This window comes from Idiotropiscis lumnitzeri, chromosome 1, assembly GCF_059441095.1.
Source record: "Idiotropiscis lumnitzeri isolate Australia: NSW breed Sydney's pygmy pipehorse chromosome 1, RoL_Ilum_1.0, whole genome shotgun sequence".
NCBI classification, from domain to species: Eukaryota; Metazoa; Chordata; class Actinopteri; order Syngnathiformes; family Syngnathidae; genus Idiotropiscis; species Idiotropiscis lumnitzeri.
The window spans coordinates 38066319-38090716 of record NC_142391.1 but is presented as its reverse complement, the minus strand read 5'-3'; the positions used below and the strand labels follow the sequence as shown (position 1 = coordinate 38090716).

The 24398-nt window shown below is 40.0% G+C and overlaps 1 protein-coding gene across 1 annotated transcript in view; it reads right to left on the bottom strand.

Moving 5' to 3' along the window:
* The window catches only part of LOC148344551 (transmembrane protein 132C), a 129860-nt gene that overhangs the window by 27174 nt on the left and 78288 nt on the right, over nucleotides 1–24398 (bottom strand). Inside the window, exon 4 of the mRNA XM_088299680.1 lies at nucleotides 12232–12418. Within this exon, the coding sequence (XP_088155806.1) occupies nucleotides 12232–12418 (187 nt within the window). The remainder of the gene's footprint in view (nucleotides 1–12231; nucleotides 12419–24398) is intronic.

Below are 24398 nucleotides of genomic sequence, written 5' to 3'. Positions count from 1 at the left end.
TAAGATATGAGAGTCAACTATCATGCCATCAATGAACTATTCTCAGTTCCGATCGACAGTCTCATCCCTTAATAATGAATTATAAAAGACAGAAACAAAAGGAGAGTAAAATAGGAATAGAGCACAGCTGCTTATGAGCTTTAGGCAAACACAAATCAGATGAATGCGAGAATGTCCCAAAGCTACTAAGACGACCTTTTCATCATCTTTTCTCTTCATGCACAATGTGAAAATTCTACTTCCTTATTCCAGTGGGTGTTTAATTGGTCAGAAGACACATGGAAGATAGTGGGGAATAAAGAACATGGAAGCGCCATGCGGAGTGATACATCACTGCATGACAGCACATTGAAGTCGTGAGGATGCTTGCGAATGAGCCAACACGTTGCCTTTTAATGAGACTCCCACTTATGCACAAGGGTATTCCCAGTTCTTTCAATTGCTGCTCCTCCAAGGACAAAGCAGGTTTGCAACTCTTCCCCTCCTGCTATCACTTTCTCTGTCCGACTCATAGAAGTCAGTGTGCACAGCTCACAAAAAGACCTGGCCGGTTTATAAATTTAACTTAACCTGCTATTGAGTAACACACAGTGCCCTGTCTCAGGCACATGCCACTAAGAGACATGAGCAGCTCATTATTGCAGAGCAAGATTAACTTCACAGCTAGTGGACCATTGCAGAAGGTACCACCAGAAAAAGAGAGCTAATGAGGGATCAAGATGATCATCACATGAACTGGAAGAACTGGCAGCTCTAAATTAGCAGGTGTGTCAAGGTCCAAGATGGTAAAAAGACATCACGTAAAGGTTAAACATATTATTTTAGGAAGAGGAGTGAGATTAACTGGTGTGTCCAGCTAAATGTAGGTTTTTTTCCAATTATTTTATCATTGCCGGTTCGACCCTGAAATAATTCCTTATTAAATAGTGTATGGTAAACTGAGGCCTCGCGTTAATAACGTGACAGAGCACGAGGTAAGCGTGTGCCCCTCAGAATAAGGTGTCGGCTTTGAAGATCTGCTCATTCATCAACAGATTTCATCTCTCAGTGAACCATTCCAAACACAACTCAGTCCACACCCCAGCCCAACTCCAGATCAATTACCAGAAGATCATAGCACAACGCATCTAATCAACTTTCTCTGATGTTGTCCCCTGAATGCTCACAACACCTCTGGGCTGTTTTTCTTTTGTCCAAGTATTGTCGTGATGTTGTGTTACCCTCACTGTAGTAGTCAATGAATGTATTTCTTTTGATTCTACCTTGTGGCTTGTGCTTGAATGATATATTTGCAAAGGCCAGGTTCATGCTGTGAGAATTTACTCTAAATTTTCCACATCTATATACAGTACCTTCAAAAAGTATTTCCCCCTTTCTGCCTCTGAAGCTGCTTGTTATCCTTTTACAGACTGACATATTTCAAATTGGTTTTTTTCTCTTTTCTTTGCATTGTAGCATGAAAGGTTTTCAGATCCTGTAGCCCACTCCAGTTTCTCTCTCAACAAATCTGCTTGCAAACAGGCAAGTAATAAGTAGTAAGCAAATATTTTAACTCAGTTAACTCAGTTTTAATTCCTTCAATAATAATTTGCATACCCTGCAAAGCCCAAGCCAAACTCAAATATTGTAGCATATTAGCTTGACATCTTTAGCACGTCATCTCAGAACAAACCACCCCGCTCATGTTACCACTGTATAAATCAAGGACACAGAACTAAATGTATATGTTTTGAGAAGTGTTTCTGAGGATATTGCCTGCAAAGATGACACCGTTCAGATCGTATTCAAGGATCAAAAAAAGTTACTCGAACAAACTTTGATTTAAAATACCTTTAATATTTGGTGATTTGACATTAAGTTCTGGATATTATTCAAGTAAATACCTGTTAAGAGCATCTAAAAAGAATTGTAAATGAAAAATTTAATTAAACGCAATTACAGAATTTTTGGGTGATTAGATATTTACAAAATGTAATCGCTTGAGATATATCTATTTATTTTTTTAAATTACATTATACTGTAATTGGAAATCTATTACAAGAACCAATATGATTCCAGTGTAGAGTGGTATTGTTTTCTTATAGACATTACAGGTGCAATATCTTTTTCAGTCATTCATTCATTCAACTTACCTACATCTAACATTACACACTTTATACTACAGACTTTATATTTCTATTGCTGCCATGGTTGAATCAGCTTGGTGAAATGAAATGAAAGCTAACCATTTCCTTTACATTTATTTGCAGCAGCTCAAAAAGTGAAAAGGTTGTGTAAAATGAGAAAATACATTGTGAGTAACTGGTCTTATTGGAGCATTGGTGAACTTGAATTCAAGCTTTATTTTCACTTCTAAATTCTGGAATGCTCTCTCCATCTGTTTTTTAATATTGACATTTCATGGACGCTATTGATGGTTCAGTCACACCAAACTGATCTCCAATGTAAATGAGTTTTGATGGCACATGATTTATGAGCAAACTTTGCAGAGAAGCATCTTAGCGACAACTTGCTGACATGACAAAATCCCCCCCAAATTATTAATTCTGCTCTACTTTGTAGTCTGTGTGTACTGTATAGCAAGTTGATTTTGTCCTCGTTCCTTAATAACTGTAATTTGATATTTCCATCCTCAAATGTAAACCAAAGGTCAATATGCAGCATAAAAGTGTATGAACAGAGTCAGTGTTTTCAAAATATAGTTTGTAGAATTGATTGCGGGTTGGGGCTAAGGCAGTAGGAAGCCACATTCTGGATCCCAGTGGCCAGGAATTGCACCCCATGCTGTGAAAATGAGCTTGTGAATAAAACATGGGTCCACTTGGAAGGAGTACATTGTAAGTTATAGGATGTATCCCCTGCAATTCTCCAGAATTCAATACCTGTAATACACGTGGATCACTGTGTCAGGAGTGAGAGACCCCTGTGAATGTCAACAACAGGCGGGCTTATTTGAAGCGAAATCAAGGTCAGGCGCCAGGGACATGGACATCTCTTGTCTCGCCTCATGAGTGAGAGCGCTGCGGAGGCTCGTGGGAGGGAGCTGCCTGGAGCTTTGACTGATGCTAGCAATGGTACAGAAATGCCTCACTCAGTGGTGCTCCTGCTGTGTTGCCCGTTGAGCCCGGGCCCAAAGGATGCAAAACAACCATTCTCACACCATTCTGCTCATTTTCAGCCCAGTAACTATTTCGCTCGGTCGATCGAAAAAGTCTTCTTCACCAACGGCCAACCGTGCTCGTGGGTTACGACCTCCTGATCTCCGGTCGGATTGCTTCACCCGACTCTGATCGAGATCTATGCATCCAGCTTAGCTTGACTTAGGTTGGCCTATCTGCCCTCTGGACACTGACCGCTCTGAGCGGGCACAAAGGTCAGCCTCACTTTAGAGTCCATTACCACTAAAAAATAGGCACACTATTCCCAAACCTCAGTGGGCCACGGTATGAGAGTCAGCGGAAGCAGTATGATAGCAGCGGGGTAAAGGAGATGCGGTAGATTGCACAGACCATTTTTCTGAACACCAGCAATCACTTCATACCTGCTTTTTGTCCTACCGCCCAAGTTAGTCCGATTAGGCGAAAGGGAACAGAAATTCCACTAAATTGGCAAAAGCGTCATTTACAAAAAATGACTTAAAAGGCTTTCCCAAAGGTACACATCTGTGCCTTTTTCCTGTAAACTGTTGCAATGTAAACATGCTATTTCCAAGTTCGGGAAGTTGACTGATAATCATTTGATATTCAGTGATTGCAATCAGCACTGGAGCGGCAGAACCAATTCAGTGACTCCTGCAACTGAATGCCAAACAGGCTTTACTTATGGGTGAATTTTAAAACGCAAATCCAGAATCTTACTTTTTGCACTCACAAAAAAACAAGCTGGCTTTTGTGCCCTTCTGTGTGACAGTTCAAATAAGGATACTTACTATCCTTCATACCCACACTTTCTCAATCATTATGCTGTTTCAGTCTCAAGAAGAAATAAAAAAAAAAAAAAACATCAGGAAGACGAACCATTGAGGTTGAATGATATATGTAACTATGAGTATTGACCCGTGGGACCATTTTCAAGTGTGTGCTTTTGTTACGCATTAATACCGCCTAATTCTTCGTAATCACCCTTTAACCTTGACTTCTTGAATGCTGATGACTGGCACACTTTAACCATCATACACCTAATGTATACTTAGTGTGTCGTTTTCATTCTTCTAAGAGCAGTACGCGTGCGCCACTAATGGACCGTTAAGATGATAAGACTGACAGGTAAGGTGTGCAGTGGCTTCTACCGCTAAAAACATCATTGCACAATGTACTGTATGTCATTACTATTTTATAAGGTACATGTCTTCTGGATTACCATATAAATGCTTGTTTGTATATCTGGCTGTTTTTGACAAATAGCTTTCATCAGTTCACTCTCCTGTGTAGACAAGATGTGCACTGCAGAGTGAATAGAATTGAAGAATAAAATGAGACATTCATCGGCGGGTGTTGATCGATGACTTTACCATGGGAATGCAGTAGTGGCCACAGCCATGATATATTGTTTAAGGATGCATTGGAAGCCGCATGTGAACACCAACGGCAGGATTTCGCTCGTCCTCATCTCCATGCGTGCGCAGCGTGAGCCAGAGAGCACAGTTTGGTGCCTGGGCTCGAACAGGAAGACGGATGTGTCCAGATATGATTTATGCCCTGTCCCCCTGCTCCCTCTCCATCATCACACTTCCACAGCATGGGTAATGATGATGAGGGCAGGCTGGACAGGAGTGTGTTACTCTACAATGGCAAAAGATAATGGACCAGCCTCCTACTGTGCAGAGGAATCCGCTCAGACATCCAATTACTGCCTTTAAGATTCATCTCTAGATGACCTAAAAAAATAAAACTGAGCTCCTTCAAGTATAATGGAATGCAGCAACACATGGGGACAAAAGGTGACCAGGGTGGGAGGTGTGAGGGGTGTAGTGTGGGTGATGATTCATCTGTAAATTGAATGTTTCTCTGTAAGGACAAGGGGCTTGTAAAAAAAAAAAAAAAAAAAAATAGGACATAATCTGAGAGAGCAGATTAAAAAAGGGTAGACGTGCATGCACCATTATAGTCGACATCATTTTTGGGGCGTCTACCCTGACTTGACTTTTGAAATGGTGACAAATTGAGAGTGTGTTTTGGACATACCCAGTTAGGGTGGGCATGTGACAACACAAGGAGGCACCCTTTAAAGTTGATTTTTCAAAATAGTGCTGCTGCACCACCAGAGGCGTCACTTGGTGGTCGAAATGCAATAAACGATGATGGTCAAACAATCAATACCAGCAAGGCTGCAAAAATTTCAGAAGCATCATGAATTAAAGATAAGCCATAACATAAATCTCAAAATAAGCCTCCCATCAGCAATAGTCATTAGTTTTATTGTGTTAAGGTCTCTGGAGACTGTAGTCAGTCATTGATCGTTACTCATTTGACAAGATTATGCCAGGTCAAACGCATTATTTAATTACAGCTTTTCCATTATGACAAACGACTGTCTATCTTATTAGACTAATTAGTGCTAATCACTGATAAAAAGGACCTTCAAGAGCAAAATCACAGAAGTGTTGTGTCAACAGATGCCTTCAGCGAACTCTGTGAAGTCTCAGCTCTCAACGTGATTAAAAAAGATTAAACGATCAGTTGTTTCTTCGTCCGCATTAGCTGTGGCAAAACCAGCAATCTTTCTCGTCCTTCTCCTACGAGTGCTCAAGTGATGCTTTCTTTCATCTGTAAGCTTTATCAACTGTCAACCATCCCCCCCTTCAAAAAAATACTGTTTGTGAATTAAATGAATAGAATGTTTTACAATTACCTCTAAGAGAAAAAAAACAATATGAAGTCAAGGACATTATTGAAGAATCAATATCTCAGACTGCATCATAGACTCCATTGAAAAAAACAAGATCCTTTTCCAGGACGAAAATAGAAGTTAAAACAACTGAAGATCAAGCTTGATTCCCTCTGTCGCGCAGAGCGGACCCTGGCAAGGATGTCAATAGCACTAGCACGCTTGCCACAATGAATTTGCAGCGTTTAGGTGATCTGGAATCTTTGAAATTACGAAGGAAATAAAAAGTGCAATCATTCGGTGCTTTAATCTCTGCCAGCATGAAATTGCAAGGGCAATAAGTATTGTCTTGATTGCTGTTCGTCGGTTCATTTGTTCGATTATGCAAGAGAAAAGAAAGAAAAAAGAACTTGCACTCGGATAAAATAGGGATTGAGGAATTCATTTTCTCAATTAACTCACAGTCAAAAATGAAATTTTCTGTCATTCCGCATGAAGCTGAATTTAGCCAACTGACTGACAAATGGATAGACCAACAAAATTGCAATTTGTTATCCATTTGATGATAATATCATCAGTGTCTGCCGTCCCCCAGAATTAGAAATGATCGTGTCAACATATGGCAAGGTCTCTGAAGTCCATATTACGATTTGTGATGCTGAATTTAAAACCCTGTGAAGTGAATGTGGTGATTAGTTTCAAAATACAGCGCATGTTTGAAGATAATTGCCGAAAACGTGTAAAAACCTTATGTCATAATAAATTGTGGTGAAATAATAAGGCTGGGCAATCATGATATAAGTATTTTATATTGGTCGATATCCATATTTATTTATTTTTTACTGTTGAACCCTTGGTGGAAAAATGGTGGATCTTAGTAATTTTATTTGATAATATTTTCCCTCTCTTGTGTATTACACAGGAGAGTTATTTTTTTATGTTTATGTTAACGGTATTTCCAAAGTTACAGACATCCTATTAATGTGAAATAAAAAGTAATATGGCAAAATTGGACATACATGTTTTTAACAGGGCAGCAAAGATAAAAGAAATAAAATTAAGACTTAAAGAAGTCAACACAACTATGAAAAAGACAAATAAAACTGGTCAAAATAAATATTAAATAAACTCCTTTTTAAACATAATGTGCTTTGTAGGGCTGGGCTGTATGGCTGAAAAAAATGTTTCACAATATCAGTCAATGTTGGGTAATTCTTTTTTTTTTTTTTAACTTTGACTGCAGTGTGTACATTGTAGTTTTTTTCATTCAAATTTGGCAGCGTTGCAAACAACGTTGTTCTCTATGGTGTGTAAAATTCATGAGACATATTAACTTGTACTTTGCAGGAACTGTAGAATTTTTGTATGATGACTTTAGTGAAAATTTACACTGCAAACAACTTTATGTGTGGGTTCATTAGCAAAGGCCAAACGTGTCCATCGTTTGCCTTGTTTATGTCAGCGCTCATGCTTCTGCATAAACTGCTGCTTGCTACAATGTGGTCACCATGCACTCAACATTTGCTTAAAATCATTTGTTAATGGTGTTACTTTGGCGGAGGGCGTCCCTCTTTGAGTACTATTCTAGTTCTTCCTGTATTAGCACTTATTTGAAAACGTAACATTTCATACACCACATCTCTCCTGCCTACCTTCACTCTATTCCAATTACTTCACGTATGTGTGCAGAGATCTTGTTTTCTGTTCCAATTTCTGGGCTTTGTTCTCCCTTCAGTGGTGATGGTGGAGGCAGACGTGTCGGTGTGTGAGTGAGAGGTTTGACGACTGCTCTTACATTAACTTCCTTTCAGCCAGGAGTGTAGCAGTGGGAGGGAGTGGAAGTTATCCGTGGGCCTTTCATGCCACAGTGATCCCAAGTAATCTAATTCCGTCTTCCCTTTTCTCGCTTGTGTGCCTCTCTCATATTGCCGCATGCAGATTGCAGAAGTCTAATGCCGTGCGTGTGTGAGTGTGCGTGAGTAGGAGTGAGGGACAGAGGAGGGACAAAAGGGGACAGGGGGAGACAGAGAGAGTTAATGAGTTCTGAATGTGTCTGCATGTAGAAGTAGTTGTGTTGTGTGTTAAGTACCTTGGAGTGGATGCAGATACTGTGCACCCTGGTGCCAAAGAAACCCTTGAGAACGTGTGTGGCCATACCGAGAAGTAAAATTACTTGGAAATATCACGTGTCAGTGCACATTTTTGGGGATGTGGAATCGGTCAGAAAAAAATCATTACGCACCTGTAATTTTGTTCTGTCGTGAAAAAAGAGGCGCTTATTTTAGCGGGTGACACATTCGGTGACTAATCCCCTATTTGAGGAGTTGCGGCATTAAAACAAACAACAAAAAAATACATGGCAGCATGAACGTACAGATGTGCAGCATGTTCAAATGTAAAGAGGTGCCACGTAATAAATACACCTGAGTAAATTCAACCAAAACTCTTTGGAGTTTTCCAATCTCAAAAATCCCTAGCCCCCAAATTGCCTGTTTCTGAGGGTTAGACAACAGACACGAATCGAAATTGAATTAGGAAAGCACATTTACACAGTTCTGCAGAACAGACTATACTATCTATCTTCACACCCTACTGCTTTGTTCAATTTGGCCCACCAGCTTCCGTGAAAAGCAAGTACTGGGTCCTTTGAATCTTTACAACTTGTGAGTCCAGATGTTTATGACTTCAGAGTGACTCTGTGCCAACATAATGAGCATTTTCATATCGCCAACAAGCCAGATGGGTGGTTTTACAAGTTTGTTTCACAAATCCACCTGGCAAAGGGCCAATAAAAACAATATGCGAAAGAGCAAGATCAGGCGCCAGAAGTTGGTTGTCTCCATGCAACACAGATGTGAAGCTCTTCTCAGATGCAGCGGTGAGGCAATGAAAATTAGATGCAAATTTCTTTTGAGTTGGAGTAAAATGTGGAGTGTTCCAAATGTGTGTGTATAAAAATTACAAGGATGCTGAAGCATACTTTAAACATACCGCAATTATTCTCAACAGAGCAATATATTGATTATTGGACGATTTGAACCCCTTTAAAAATATTTGTAATTGGACATAGTTTTGCCAATTAAATGGCAATATATTCTTACTTTCCCATGAAACTGGAAATGCTGTGTCGGTGTCTCACAGAACGATGTCTTTGGCTGTTTGTCCATTACACGGAACCTTCCTGAGCCGATGAGGTGGTTGCTCCAGTTCAACCGTGGCCAAGCACAAATGGCACTAACATTTACATGAAATTATCACGTTACATTTGCACTACAGAAGCGCCTGGGCATGATATTGCTTTTCTGGTAAAATATTCAGCTCTTTAACTAACACTGGAAACAAGAAACAGGCCCAAGTCTACCCTGCGAATGGGTGGAGTTTTCTACCTTTTGGTATTTTGCTCGACTTTGTGCGCTGTTGTTGGATGAAACTAGACTCAATCTGTGCGGTGTCCTTCATTTCCATCATAATTAGGGCCCACGCACGATAGAGATGGGGGTACTTCTAAAATATTCTTTTTAAGAAGTATGAAATATGTAAGATGCAATCAAGTATAAAGTCAAAGGAAAATAAAGTATACTCTTGGAAGTGTTTACGATGGCAAATAAAGGAACTGGGTTACCTTGGTGAATGTTTTTGAGAGCTCCTGCTGTTATTGTTATGCACAGAGGTGGTGGCATTTTGTGTCAGATTACATGTGGAGTGTAAACACACAGCCCTGATGAGACTTGAGTGTGTCTCTAATCACATTACTAAGGGAGCATTTTCTTATAAAGAGAAGAGGAGAGAGGCCTGGCTTTAAGGAATCCAGAGTATAGTCCATGACCAGTTAAATCCAACGTTCAGTGGATTTTTTTTTTTTTTTTACCGCTACTAGAAATTGTAAAGTAAAAAGATATTACTCCTCTTTTTCAATATTTACAACATGACAAGAACTGGGATTACCCGCTGTATAGTTCTGTGCCACATTTCATTGAAAGATTTATAGAAACCAGCCAGGGATATGGATTGCAAAGAGTCGCACCAGGTATCAATATTTGAGGTGATAACAAGCACCTGGCTCCAAATCAAAGTAGGCAACGGCAATATCAAACCCTTCTGTACATGCGCATGCACAGTGCATCATCTGTTATAAATACACACAAAGCACTATTCATCTTCTTGGAGATCTGCCCCCAGATTCGCCTGCTCCTAATTGATTTAGCCAGGTTTAGCAAATTGTTTGTAATATCAGATAACAAAGACGGATTATGCCACAATGATAAAAACCTGCATGATTTATAGTTAGACATAAAATCCCTCCTCAATGTAGAATGAGCAGAATAAGAAGAGTGAAAAAGCAGACAGTGTTGGAATTGATTGATGACTATATATTTGAGATGTTGCAAGAGTACGCTATCATTCAAGGAATTCATTTTACAGATACAATGTTGTTGCGCAAAGGTCCCCTAAAGCAAGTCAAATAAGGTCTAGCATTTTCTCCTTAAGGAGGAAGTCTGTTTAATTCCATTGCCAACCTCAAGAGTTGCTTTGCTGAAAACGAATTCAAGTAATTGTGGCTGTTTTTTTTTTTTTTTATTTTATTTTATTTGAAGCAGCAAGTGTGGGTGCACACTGTATAGCCTTCGAGCGAGGCAAGCAGGCAGTTGATACATCAGTGACATGAAAGGACGTGAGCGAAGCAAGTAGAATAAAACAGCATTAAAAGCCTAGTTCAATTATCCTGAGAATGCATCGTTGGTGGATGCGTCACATTCTTTTGCATCCAGGAACAGCCACCCACAGTCATCTATTATCTTTTACCGCTATAGGCACTACTTAGAGAATAACACAACACTGCAGTCAGGTTTGTAGTACGCTGCTCAGAAATAGAAATGGAAGCTAGCTTTGTTTTAGTAATCAGTGCTGATGTTTTTATCTTCATGTGGTCGATTTTTTCTGCTCATTTTTCATCTGAATGCTTCGTGTCGAAATTACAAGCAACACTTCCCTTGATCATTCCACAAAGCTCCGGTAAAGCACCAAAGACTTGCCATGTGAGCTACTAGCATTAATCTACGCAACAGACCCTGAGGTACCCTTCTGAGGGAGACGGCGCTACAGGCTTACCCTCTGGCCAGAGCAACCCCAAGACCCCGTCGGAGGCCTACTGGGACCCAAAGCAGAGATTTCTTCTTGTCTCGCTCCCAAACACACTGTCAAAGCACAGGCTCATTATTGCTCCATCCTCACTTTTCATTTGTCAGGGGATCGGGGAATGAGTGCACTTTACCTCCTTTGAGTCAGAATAGCTCTGATTAGACTCTTGTCACTGATTTTTTGGGAATTATATATTGTCGAATTGAACATAGCCTTTTGTTAAATTGCAAATCAATTCATTCAAAATTCCATTTGACAAATTTCCCTAAATTTAGTATCAGAGTGTCTTGTTGTATTTTGATTCTGAAAGGAAACAGAGATTTATTATAAAGTGCAGTAAACTCTTGTGTATCACACTCTACTATGATACTATCCAAAAGATTGTTTGCCAAAGGTGTATGCTTGGCATGCCTGTATTAAAGGGGGAACTCAAGTCCAAAATCTTCTTTTAAATAGTATTAATATGTGCCCACACTGGTCCAACACAACAATCTGATTAATACTGCGTTTCTGAATATGAATTAGGCAGCATAGTCCACCTGTTTTTTATCTCAGAGGCGGGCCTGAATTTATGAGTGACTCACGCATATTTCCAAGTTCTTCTGACCGTGCCTATTCTTCTCGGCGGAACACCACTGTAGCGCCTTTTTCCACTTTTTCTGGGTGAAGAACATAGTTATGGGGAGTTGTTTGCGCAAAAAAATGAGGGCGTGATAAACAAGGTATATATACTGCTTCCATCACCCAGGTGAATGAGGAGGGCACGCAAACGAGTTGGTGAGGATCGCGTCTCGGACTCGCCGTCGTGCGAGCGCACCAGCTGGGAAACGGGCGAACGGCAGCGCTATGCCTTTGAAATTGTGAACTCTCATGGAAGTATCAAAACAAGTTAATCACTGGAAATAATCAAATGTGAAAGCTACAAAGCGGGGACTCGGCCTTTGATGACAACTGATTTGGAGTTCAAGTGGCGAGGGAGGATGACAGGTACTGTTTAGAATTTGATTCACTTTGCATAAGGAGTTTAGTCACCTTCCTTCCAGTATACAGCTCTTCCTTCTTTGTGTCACTTTAGCCAAATGCAGTGCAAAGATCTGTGCACTGCTTTACAATGTCCTACAAAGTCCAATTTCTGGTCCTATGGATGCTATTTGTTTAATGACATCAATGGTGGTGGCAAGATTACTCATTTAGATGCCCACTGAGCGGAGCTAACATGCAATAGCGTGCACATATTTTTAGTGAGCATCTCGAAGGTCACCTCACCATGGCCAAGGGCACGATGCCTGCCACATCCTCTTGTGCCAGTCGGATCTCGGTGTCGGCCTCCTGCGCGGGAGAGCGGCTGGCCGGGTATTCGACCTGCCACGCCATCCAACGGCTGCCTGGCAGCTCTGGGAAACTCTCAATTTTCAGATCCACCTGCAACACCCTCTGAACTCCCATGTCCTCCCTAGTAGAGTACAAAAAAAGAAATAGCATCAGTTACTGCTTAAGTAGATTGTTGGGATTCAAATGATGAGCCAACGTGTGTGTGTAGGTGAGCGTGTGTGTGTGTGCGTGTACAAACATATGCTTGTTCAACCTACAATCTTCCCTAATGGTAATGCGAGATAATATCTGCAATCTGAGACATTTAGCCAAGAGAGATTCTTCAAAATGTCAAGCCCCTTTAACTCTGCAACATTGTTCTACTTTGTGGAATTATTTATTTCGATTCAATTTTTTTCTCACACTTCACCAAGGCTGACAAAAACTGTAAACATCTTAAAACGTTGTGGCTGGTCCTCAGAGCTCTTCCAGGCAGAACCTTTGACCGGTCCTTACCCCTAACACAAAAAGGATGCTGGACCTTGTCACAGGCGCTTGTTCTGTTTGCTATAATTTGATAACTTAACAGCGTGCCAGCGTACGATCTACGACTGCCCTGAATAATGTCAAACTAATGGTGAGCACTGGTAATAAAAATCCTCACAATGCTATAAGTCTTGGGTGAAAAAACAGCCCGGAGACAGGAAAGGTCAGCTTTAAACAGCGGTTAGTGGAAGATACAAACAATTGGCAATTTTTTTTTTACAAGAAATTTATAGTGGATGCTGCGAATACCAATTGCAGAGCGGAAATGCAAAAGTATTTTGACACAGATTAATACATCACATCCCTTCTCACCAAGATATCAAGTACTGTAAGCCCTTTTGGTGTATATATGGACAATATAAGACACAAAGTGCCTTGAGATGATGGATGTCATATCATCATATTGTCGCTTTTCTGTATAGGATTGACTTCCGGAGAAGTCTATTTATTTTGAGTTATTGCCATGAATAACTCATGTACTGCTTGTGAAAATCTGTACCTTGGCAAGGTCCTCAACAATCGTCATGTTCACTCAGAAATGCATTTTACTCATAACACTGTATTAGAATAAAATCATATAACGTGATTATTTCTCGCAAAATGATGACTTCATTCTTGCGACGCTAATGCTAAATATTTTTCTCTAAACCATTTTGACTTCATTATTGTAGTCGTGCTTTGGTGTTGTTAATACACCTTTATAGCTTAGGTAACGTATGAACATGGATAAAAAGGGGACCTTAAATAATTTCAAATGATATTTAAGTGAGATAAGCGTATGTATGTGAAACATTACAATACAACCCACAGCAAAAGAAAGTCCAGCACTTTAAGGGGTCCACTGCATTTTCAGGCAAACAAAATGTAATGTCATGAAGTGAGGAAATTCCTATTTTGAACATCTTGGAAAGACAACAGCGCAAATGTACTTTGTAATAGCTTAAATTATAGATGCAGACCTAAAACAAGAAAATGATGAATAATGGAATATGTTTTGTTCTTGTAGATTCACATACTGTAAGTCTTACACTAATTTCCCATGATTCTCATACTGTTCCGGCTTACTTTAAGGGAGTGGAAGATCTGTTTGGCAACGAAGCAGGAAAAACAATATTCCACATACAACAGTAAGTGTGTAAATTATAAAGATGACACGCAAATAACTTGTCTCATTTCATAACAGCATGGCGATTAGAGAATAGTGGGTCGACCTCACAGACTTATATAACTGCTCCACAATGGTGCAAACGTGACAGATGATGCCCTCTGCTTGCAGACCAGCTAAAGCCAAAAGGTTTGTCAGGCTAAAAAAAAACCATGTCTGGCTGTAAACCTATGAGCACTACACAATTGCTAAAACCTGTGTTAACTATCAGCTCGAATGCCCTACTTTCTCCACAATGCGTACACACAGGCTGCTTCGCTAAATATCGCAGAGGCGGAACAAGAAAAGACAACTGCGGAGTGCAAAGAGGTTTTATTGTACTGTATAGTATTTGTTTATTGATGGAAAGTTTGATTAGTTAAAACAACAATGAAATACAATCAAGTATTGACTCATTAAAGTGTTCAAAGTCCATCTTTCTGTTAGTGGGCAGAATGCTGCAAACCAACAGCATGGCGAAAATGCAAAATTCAGTGAAGTAAGACTATTGCTAGTGATGGAAGCCCTGCATATCACACATTAAAAACTCTTTGGTACTGGGAGACATTGAAATCGAAACTGTAGACAACAAGAGCGATGACTTTGCATTGGTGCGAGGGCCATGGAAAAAAAATAATTGACAGATGAATCGCTTAAGAAAATAATCATTGATTAGCAGTGCTTTTGAAAAATCATCTGTCATTATTATTATGATTATTATTATTTATTATTATTATTATCTTATTTGAAAAAATTTATTATACTTGGACAGCCGTGGCCATGGACAGAGTAAGAGCCGAAGAGTGTTTCCAGGTGTTTGTATCATATGGTGCCAACTTACTATGTACAAATCTTTTGTGACCAGCAATTCTGACTATACAAAGTAAATGAGTTGATTATAAAACTCAATGCTGTTGGCAGTGAATGTTGATAGCCAATCATTTTCTGTCATCGTACAGTACATTTCATAATCTATACAATTAATCCACTGTCAAATGTTAGTTAGTGACAGAATGGCACAGGCAGAAGCTAAAGCTTATTTAAGCCTGTTTTTTTTTTGCAACCATATCAGATTCTAAACAAATACAAAAAACAAAGCAAAAAATTATGAATAGATTTTTCATTGCTATGTCACGATGGTCGACTAGTTAGCACATCCGCTCTTACCTTACAGCATGGAGTTTGCATATTTTCCCCGAGCCTGCATGGATTTTCTCCATGTATTCGCCTTTCTTCCCACATTTCAAAAAATGGATGGCAGGTTGATGGGAAACCCTAAATTGCCTCTTGGTGTGAGTGTGAGCACGGATGGTTGTTTGTCTTTGTGTGCCCTGCGATTGGCTGACGACCAGTTCAGGATGTACCCTGCCTACTGCCCGAAGACAGCGGAGATTGCCAACAGCACTGGATGGATGTTATTGAGGTCATTCAATACAACCTTCAAAAAAATGTTTACAATTAAAAACTAGTCATGATTCACAAATTAAATTTTAAACAGGTTTTTTTTATGATAAGCATAGACATCTCTAAATTTGTCTGTCAAATTTCATTAAACAGAACTTCGTCTGAATGTTATTCACGGAGAGACAGACACCCATGTGGCATAAGCCGACATCCTCCCTCCTGGTACGCTAACCACACGGCCTCATAGGGGAACGTGTTAATTTTGCTGTCACTTCAGCATGGGGTCTAATTCAATTAGCAACAAAGAGCCCATGGATGCATGCCACACATCTGGCCTCAGCCTGATAATTATCTGTGAAATAGTTGTGGTTTAACGAAAAGGGAGGCTGGGAGAACGACAGACGCTGACTTGTTAGCTGGCTTGAAAGTTCAAGACTACCGTATGGTTTTATATCAAGCCTGACATGTCAACAGAAATAACATGAAAATGGTTTGCAGATTGCTGTTAACACACTGCCAAGAGGAGTACCATACTATAAGAACACTCAATACAACATCAACTCACAAGAATTTAGGCTAAAGCTCAAAACAGAGTGCAATGTATTGTTCAAAACTGGATTATTTCCAATCCCGTGTTTTCACGGCGCCTGTGCGTGTTCTCTGCATAGGTGAATGAATGCAGTAACATATTTCATCCTGGCATACATTTGACAAACATCATGGGCATGCTGTGTTTCTGGATTATTTCAAAGTGGTGATCACACATTGGTGGTTAACGCATATTTTGAGATGAATTAATAGTTTTTAAAGAAATTAGGATGGCATGGTAGAGCATCTTGTTAGCACCTTAGTCAAGAGTTTGAAGTCGCGCCACAAGTGGACTGCACAGCAAAAGCATCAGTTACTAATGTGATTTTACTGGGAAAAAAAAACCATTTGTATTTAAGTAATTCAGAAATCGTTTGCACCTGATTAAAAATGTGTGCGTGTGAAAAAGCCAACGGTAGCGGATCATCTGCAAAAAGCAGAGATGCAATGCTGAGGCCACCGAACTGTACCCACTCATTGCCTCGGCTGCGCCTAGAAATTCTATGAGCAGAATCTGTGACAAAGGGCAGCCTTGGTGGAATCCAATCCTCAATGGAAATTAATTTGAAATACTGCCGGCAATGCAGACTAAACTCTGACATTGGTGTTACAGGGACTGAACAGCCCGTATTTAGTGGGCTCGCTACCCCGTACTCCTGAAGCATACGCCAAAGAACTCTCTGAGGGACACGGTCGAACGCCTTCTCCAAGTCCGCAAAACGCATAAAGACTGGTTGGGCAAATGCACTCGAGGACTCTGCCGAAAGTGTAGAGCAGGCATCACCAAATGGCGGACCGCGGTCCAGATCCGGACTGACAGATGGTTCGGACCGGACCCATGACCAATCTATGATGAATTTTTTTCAGGGCGCATTCGCAAACGTTGACGCTGCAATTCTAGTTAATACGGAAAAGGCGTCACTGATTTGAGCCAATCAAATCTTTTGTTTACGATCCACTGCCAATTGCGCAGCAGACCGGAAGAGAGTGCTGCTGACAGTATGCCTTGCTAAAAAGTTAGCAAGGTCGATGCGTCTTGTTTTAAATGAATGGACGGAGGAATTTAGTTGCGTTCTGGCTGCAGCAGATTCAAAACCAGTGTGCATCATTCGCTCCGAAACCGTCGCAACATTGCGAAGCGCCACTACGAGACAAAGCACTGCCCTTTTTTGCAAAGTTATCCGCTGAAGTTTGAGGTGAGCGCACGCAAAAACATCGAACTTCGAGCGCAGTATAACAGATTTTTACATTTTCGTTTACATCCCAGCGGCATGCAAACAAATATTCAGTATAAGTATCATGGATTTTGGGGAAACATAAAAAAACGTTCAAGTAATGGGGAAGTTGTGAAGGAGTGCTTAAATGTGGTTGTACAAACATTATTTAAAGGAAAACACAAAGCCCAGATGTCTGAAATAATCTACCAAATCCCAATGGCCCTGACTCCGTTCCAACCCAGAATTAAGTCACTGGCAGGGCAGTCAGAAACTCATTTTTCTCATTAAGACAAGTAATATTCAAAAGAAAAAGTGGTGTCAAAGCTCATTTTGAATTAGTTTTTCATGAGGACAGCCATTTTTATTGATTGTGTACTAAACATGTTGACCTGGTTTCCTTGGATAATTAGGCTTTCCGTTTTTTTTAGGCTGATAACTCTTTGATTTAAGAAAAAAAGGTAAAAGGTGTTAACTCAATGCTTAGAACTTGATATATTTCTGCAGGAGATATTTTACTGTTTTTTTCTGGAAGCGGCACCCTTAAATTCTTGGAGCCACATTTTCTTGAATGTGAAATAAACGCCTAATATTTGTTTGACTGGCAAAGGTGTTTTTTGGGAACATTGCTAAATATTTAGTATATAAGTGCGCTTCTGTTGAAAATGACTAAATATTGAAACTATATAAAAATGTGAACATAGGCTAAACATTAAGGGAAGTTGGACTTTGGTTCGGAACTTTTAATTGGAAAAAATTTTAGTCGTGGACCTCTGTGACTTTTAATTGAATACCTCTGGTGTAGAGCATGAGATCGACCATGCGGATCCCGTATCAGTATGTTGTGGTGAAGAAGAAGCAGAGCAGAAAGGCAAAGGTCTGTATTTACCAATTGGTCCACGTTCCCACCCTAAACAGATCCGGGATACAAGGAGCCAAAATGAGTTTCCTCCACTCGATGTTCGCGTTCTCCTTTAGAGATAGGGTGAGAAGGTCTGTAATTCACGAGGGACTCATAGTTGAGCCGCTGGTCCTACATGTTGGCTCGGGCATCTGATGCAGTGTTCTGGGCATGTACCTTTGGCAGCAGGCCCCAGCTAGCCTGAAAATGCCTTGGGTTCCCTCCGAATAGTTGGAAGACGTGACTGGGGAGAAGGAAGTCTGGGCTGCCTCTGCGACCCGAGCCCGGAAAAGCAGCAGATAGTGGCTTGATGGACCTTATGTAGTTTGTTAGTTAGTTAGTTAGTTACAGTCTCATGATGAGGATGGAGCACTTTGAGGTGATTCATTCAGATTAATATTAACCTTGAAAGAAAATTCAACGGGGCCCTCTTCCAAAGAAAACTAGATTTAAGTGCCCAAAAGGATAAAGCCTCACAGCAGAGAGTAATTGGAAGGGTTCCCTTTCAGACGGTTCCCCCAAAGAAAGCGATAATTGAAAGGCCTTCTTTTGTCTCAATGATAAAACTCATTGTGCCATTGTGACACTCCTTGTTTAATTCCAACCAAACAGGCCAGAAGCATCTGTCCTGCACATTCAATCGCTTTTGGAGAATACGACAGGGTTACACAAATAGCTTTTGTCTCAAGAACAGAGTGACACTTTACGATTATTTTTCCCCAACTGCTGGAGGTAATACAGCATCAATGAGAACTTTGGTGAAACATTTCAAGGTCAAAGAAGTTCTTATTTAGTATGGATCAATTATATATAAGACACATTGTGTAAATACTACGGGGTGCCTGGGACAAGTCTCAGCAGGCAGCACGGAACTGTGTGGATTCGCAAAAACATGAACATAGAAATGGCGGATGAAGTTGACAATGGAGACAGGCACAACCAGAGGAGAGGATGCGCAATGCGCTGTGTGTGCATGTGCACATAAGTGGGGTGTTCACAAGCAAAATCCAAATGACTTGTAGAAGGAAAACTTTAAATTTATGGGTTCACTGGTGCTTGAAACTCTGTTGATATGTGCTGTCAACTGGAACCGGCAAAAAACAGCCAGTAGAATAAAGCCAGAACACACTGTATCAACACACATTGATACAAACAAAGCAATGCATGGATTTACATTAGCAGGCATACGCAAATGTTCGGTGGTTGCATGCATGACTGGGCAGCTTAAGTTTGAATAACTAGGCAAAATGTCCGATGAGACACAATGTAGCGCACGCACACACATCTTTTAGCGTCCGGCTTCCGGATATGCAAAACTTAATTGTATCAAATATACGAGCTTTCAAAACAAACTACAACATACTTAACATTTCTCTCACAAGTGTTGTAATGTGGGCATCTATTACTGCGAATGACATTTTTGCCTGAAGTCATTCATGATTGAAGATTTGAAGGCCAATTACAACTGATTCACCTACTTCAACACATTTCATTGAACACAAAATTGACAGTGGCAACATCCACAAACTAATGAAGACCTGGTAAAATGATGTTATATAGTAAATAAATGTTTAAATAAAAGGGGCTATTTTGATTATAATGGCCGAATGGGCTATTCATTTTACAAAGAGGCCACATGAGGAACTGGAATGCTTGCCAACATGCTAACCTCAACTTTATCTATATATTTCTTTTATGTACCATATTGTCTGGTTACAATAATTGTCTATAAGTTTAGATATGGTAAGTATGACTACCATTAAAAAAGAAAATGCGTTCATTGAAGTCACACTTTTACGCTTGTAAAAATCAGAGCATTAAGTTAATGCACAGGTAACTTAGATTAGGCGTTTCTAGTCAAGACTCCCAAAGATGGACAGGTGGGAAATTTTATATTATTGAAAGTGGTGTTTAATGATGCAGTGATGACATAATAAACTCAATGAATTCAGTATATGTAACTGTACATTTGTATACAGCAGGTGTGGGCAAACTACGGCACGGGGGCCACATGCGGCCCATTAAACGTTTTAATCTGGCCCGCCTAACTTGAAAAAAATTAAATGAATAAACCTTGTTAATGATTTATTTTCTAAATACTGTGGTTTTCAAAGACAACTATATTGTTGGAATGCTTTTGTTCACGTTCATTTAAAATTAAATGTATTTTTTTTTTCTCCGATGAGGTGAGGTTTCCAAAACACTCCATCCATCTGCTCCTGGTCCGGCCCCTCTGGCAAATTTTAGAACCCATTGTGCAATCAAAAAGTTTGCCCACCCTTGGTATACAGTATTATGTGGCCCAATTTTAGGACTACAGTTGTCATTTTCATGTCTCTTTTATGGAAAAAAACAGTTACGAAGGCTGGGAAACATTGCTAAACATAGTGAAAGCATTTCAAAGTTATCAACACGGTAGACAAGTCACCGTTCTTGCTCGCTACCTTGCTTGTACGAGCTCAGCCTTGAACATAAAATGACCACATATTTTACGGATTACTTTGACTCCATAATCACTCTGAGGGCCAGTCAGAGACTATGGGCAGGCCGAATGTGGCCCCCGAACTGTACTTTGCTGAGGTTTGTCCTAAATGGTAAATATTTCTGAAACATCTTAAAGTTGAAAATCTACACTGACTGTTGTATTTCAAATTAATTCTATTGGTAAATAAATACAAAATCATTGGAGATCTTGTCCAATACCAGACTTTAATACGGTTCAGAATGTCAGTTTAAGATGAAGTGCAGGGCTCCAATTATTTATTTATTTATTTTTTTAAGTCACGCACAGATGTTCCGCTATTGTATTTTGGGAAATATTCTAAACAGGTTTCATTCAAACAAAGTGTTTCTGTGAAAGGTGCATATGGAGGTAGAAAAAAGCCAGAGGGTAGAAAATTGTGGGTTACACAGTTGAGGAATGAATGTGCAAAAGCACATGTTGAGGCATATCCCCAAAGGACCTTTTCAATTCAACCTTTCCAGAATAAAAAGAAAGATAGTGAAAGCGGGAGACGAATGCGTAAACTTCCCTGGAACATTGTCAAATAAAGGCAAGACGAGAATGAGAACAGTTGTGATGAATGTGGGTGCAAAGGCGTTTGTGACTTTGGAGCTCCTTGCTCATGCAGACACGTTGTATGAACCGTGGAGCTTTGACCAGCCTTGATAAACATGACCTTATAAAACTCATATGTGTAAAACAAAGCTGAAGTTAATCTTGCAGTTTTATCATATGAGACAGAATTTGGAGATTTGGCCTTTGTCCTAGGGTTGCATTACAAGCAGGTGACTAAGTTCTTCCACCGTGTTGTCTTCAGTGAAAAATGTCACCCCGAAGAAAGACATTTATTTTCGCAGAAGCAATACTTTCCTGAAGAGCGCGCTTCCTCTCTCTCACCTTCTTCAGAAAAGCACCCACTGACAGACGTCACTGCCAACTTTCAACATCATCTTGTTCATACATTTCAAGCAAATTTACATTTGATTGCATTTTATTACAACGCTGCCTACGAATGCAATGCTTTCCAGGCACATAAAAATGCATCGCTGTCCTGTGAAAAAAAACATGTTTTGTCATTTTTTAAAATGATGACGTAATGGGATGTCTGTAACACGGTAACCGCATTAATGTAAAAAAAAAAATGCCGTAAGTGTTTCATATGTATGTCTGCGTTAGTGTTTGAATCACATAGAAGATTGCTATATTTGAACATGCTGAAGTGGTTTCTCCATGACTGTTGCGCTGAATGACTCAAACTAAAATCAGGCATGTTGACGCATCCCTCATATTGCTACCATTTCCTCCAACATTCTAAATCAATAACACTGATTTATGGCACGTCAACTGACATTGATTTACAGCACTCTAAACTGGCTCAACCAAAGAGGAGATAGTAAAGCAGACACTTACGAGAAGATCCTCTGCTTCAAAAGATACAAACTTAGGGATTTTCCATTTATAAATTTACCACAGGCAGCATACATATGTAAATACTGTGTATCTATTTCAATACATTCCTGGAAAAAATGTGATGAGATAATGCCTTAAAGATACTTAAGAAAAACTTGCAGAAGCGTTTAGTCCAAGAAAAAGGAAATTGGAAAAATCCACACATTTCCCACCACTTATACTCCAGTTCAATGACAAAAAAGTACTTTCCATTAAGTCTATGCATGTTGCACTTTAAGGTAAAATATATGTTTAAAGGCAGACAGTGTAATGTTTTTATATCCATATCCTTAGCCTCACAATGGTCGTGGGTGTCCTGGAGCCCATCAGTAGGCGGGAGGCACCCTGCACTGGTTGCCAGCCAATCGCGGGGCACACAAAAGCAAACAATCACTCAAGCTGGCATTTGCCCCTGGGGATAATTTAGAGCATCCAATCTACCTGTCTTGGATGTCTTTGGAACGTAGGAGGAAACCGGAGTACCTGAAGAAAAAAACCAAACAGACACAGGGAGCACATGCAAACTCCACACAGGAAGGCCAGAGCCGGAACCGAACCGTGCACCTCTGAACTATGAGGCGGACGTGCTAACAAGTCGTCCACTTTGCTGCCTTAATATTTTATAATATTGAAATATTTTTTTCACACTGTAAAACATAATTCAGCATATTTTTATGTTGGAGTGGAACTGAGTGTGTGACTCCACTGTTACACCTTTACATCTGTGAAATCCTCAGTGCAAATAATTTCCATATATATAGCATTGGGCAAAGGCATATGTTCATACTGTACGTTTTAAAGCATGCTTCAGGTGTCACCCAGAAGATTTCAATGCAAAAGAGAAGAATGCCATGGAATAGCTCAACCAAATCAAAGTATTTGCTCCTCAACTTGCCTTGTAGGAAACGGGCTGCCGTTGATGTAGTATCCCATCTTAAACAGTATAACCTACCAATTCCCTGAATCCAAAATCTCATTTTGGACTGAATGGAATTGACCATGCCAACAACTGCCTAATCAAAACTAAATTTGTTTCCACAGCGCAACATTAGGGTCCATCAGTGAAGGTAGAAGCTCCAATAGTGTAATGGATCCCTAATGAGGGTCGTGATCATCACTGGTGACCTCAGACCTGCGCCAGACACAACTTCCCAGTCAGCTGCACTCAATATTTGTCTCATTTAGAGGAAAACTATCTAAACAGCACACAAATAAATTGCTAGTTGTTCTCACAGTTACAACCAATTTTCAGACCCAAAGCTGGATAATAAGCTTTCCACCACGATGGGAGCAACATGCAGAGACGCTGAGCTTATCCATGCACACACTAGGGGGCAGCAGACACTGCGTGTGCATATGTGCGCGTGCACGTGAGCGTGCATTTTAAAAGAAATCAGTCTTCACTGATTTGCTCACCCTCTTTGGGTTGAAGATGACATCATATGGCTGTTGTCCTTACACCTGTTATGACTGTGACTCCTTCTGTGCCTCCAATGGTGTCGTTAAGATGTATTTTAGGATCTTTTAGGTGCCTTCAGCCTTACCACTGTTCATATAGCTAAATACTTCAAGGTCTGAAATGAAAACCAATGTTTTAATGCCAGTGACCTTTGATCCCTCAGGCTGCAGTACATAATGAACCGGCATCATTGTTTAAAGGATACTGCCACTTGAACTCGGGAATATTTCCGTAAACCACTGTCAGCTAACACAGTTTGTCAAATACAAGTTGAATGTCTATCATACAACGCGAAAGCCGTATTATGAACAACACCCAGAAAAGCCGCCAGCTTCTCTCAGCACGAGCAACTCATCTGAGATGGACAGATGCAAAGTGGAAAAGTGTGCTGTAGTTTGACGCTTTTAAATTGTTGGCCAAGAGGAAAAGGACCATCCGGACTGCCAAAATCCAAAAGCCAGCATCTATGATGCTTTGGGGGATGTTTTGATTTACGTGGCTATGATGTGTTATAGGCAATATTATCAGCTCATATTCAGCCAAATGCTTAAGATGACACTCCACATTACCATTTTTTATGCTGCTATGACCCTTATCTGAAATGTGCAAAATAAAGCAGGATTGTGTCACTTCAATGATATATTATAAGTGAACTGCTGCCCCTGTCTTGTCAGTATGTATTTGTCTCAAAAACATGTCTAGATGTTGAGAAGATCAGAAGATGACATCTTGTGACCAAAAATAAATGTCCAAAATTCAAATTGGCATGACGGTCCAAGCTTAAAGGTCTACTTGGAATAGGCTAAAAGATCAGTGCAAAGTTAACAATCTGATCTTTTTCGGAGTTTATAAGCATTATTTGTCATAAAAATGGTCTCTGTAAGTGAGGTGAGATGAAATATTTTCTATTTTAA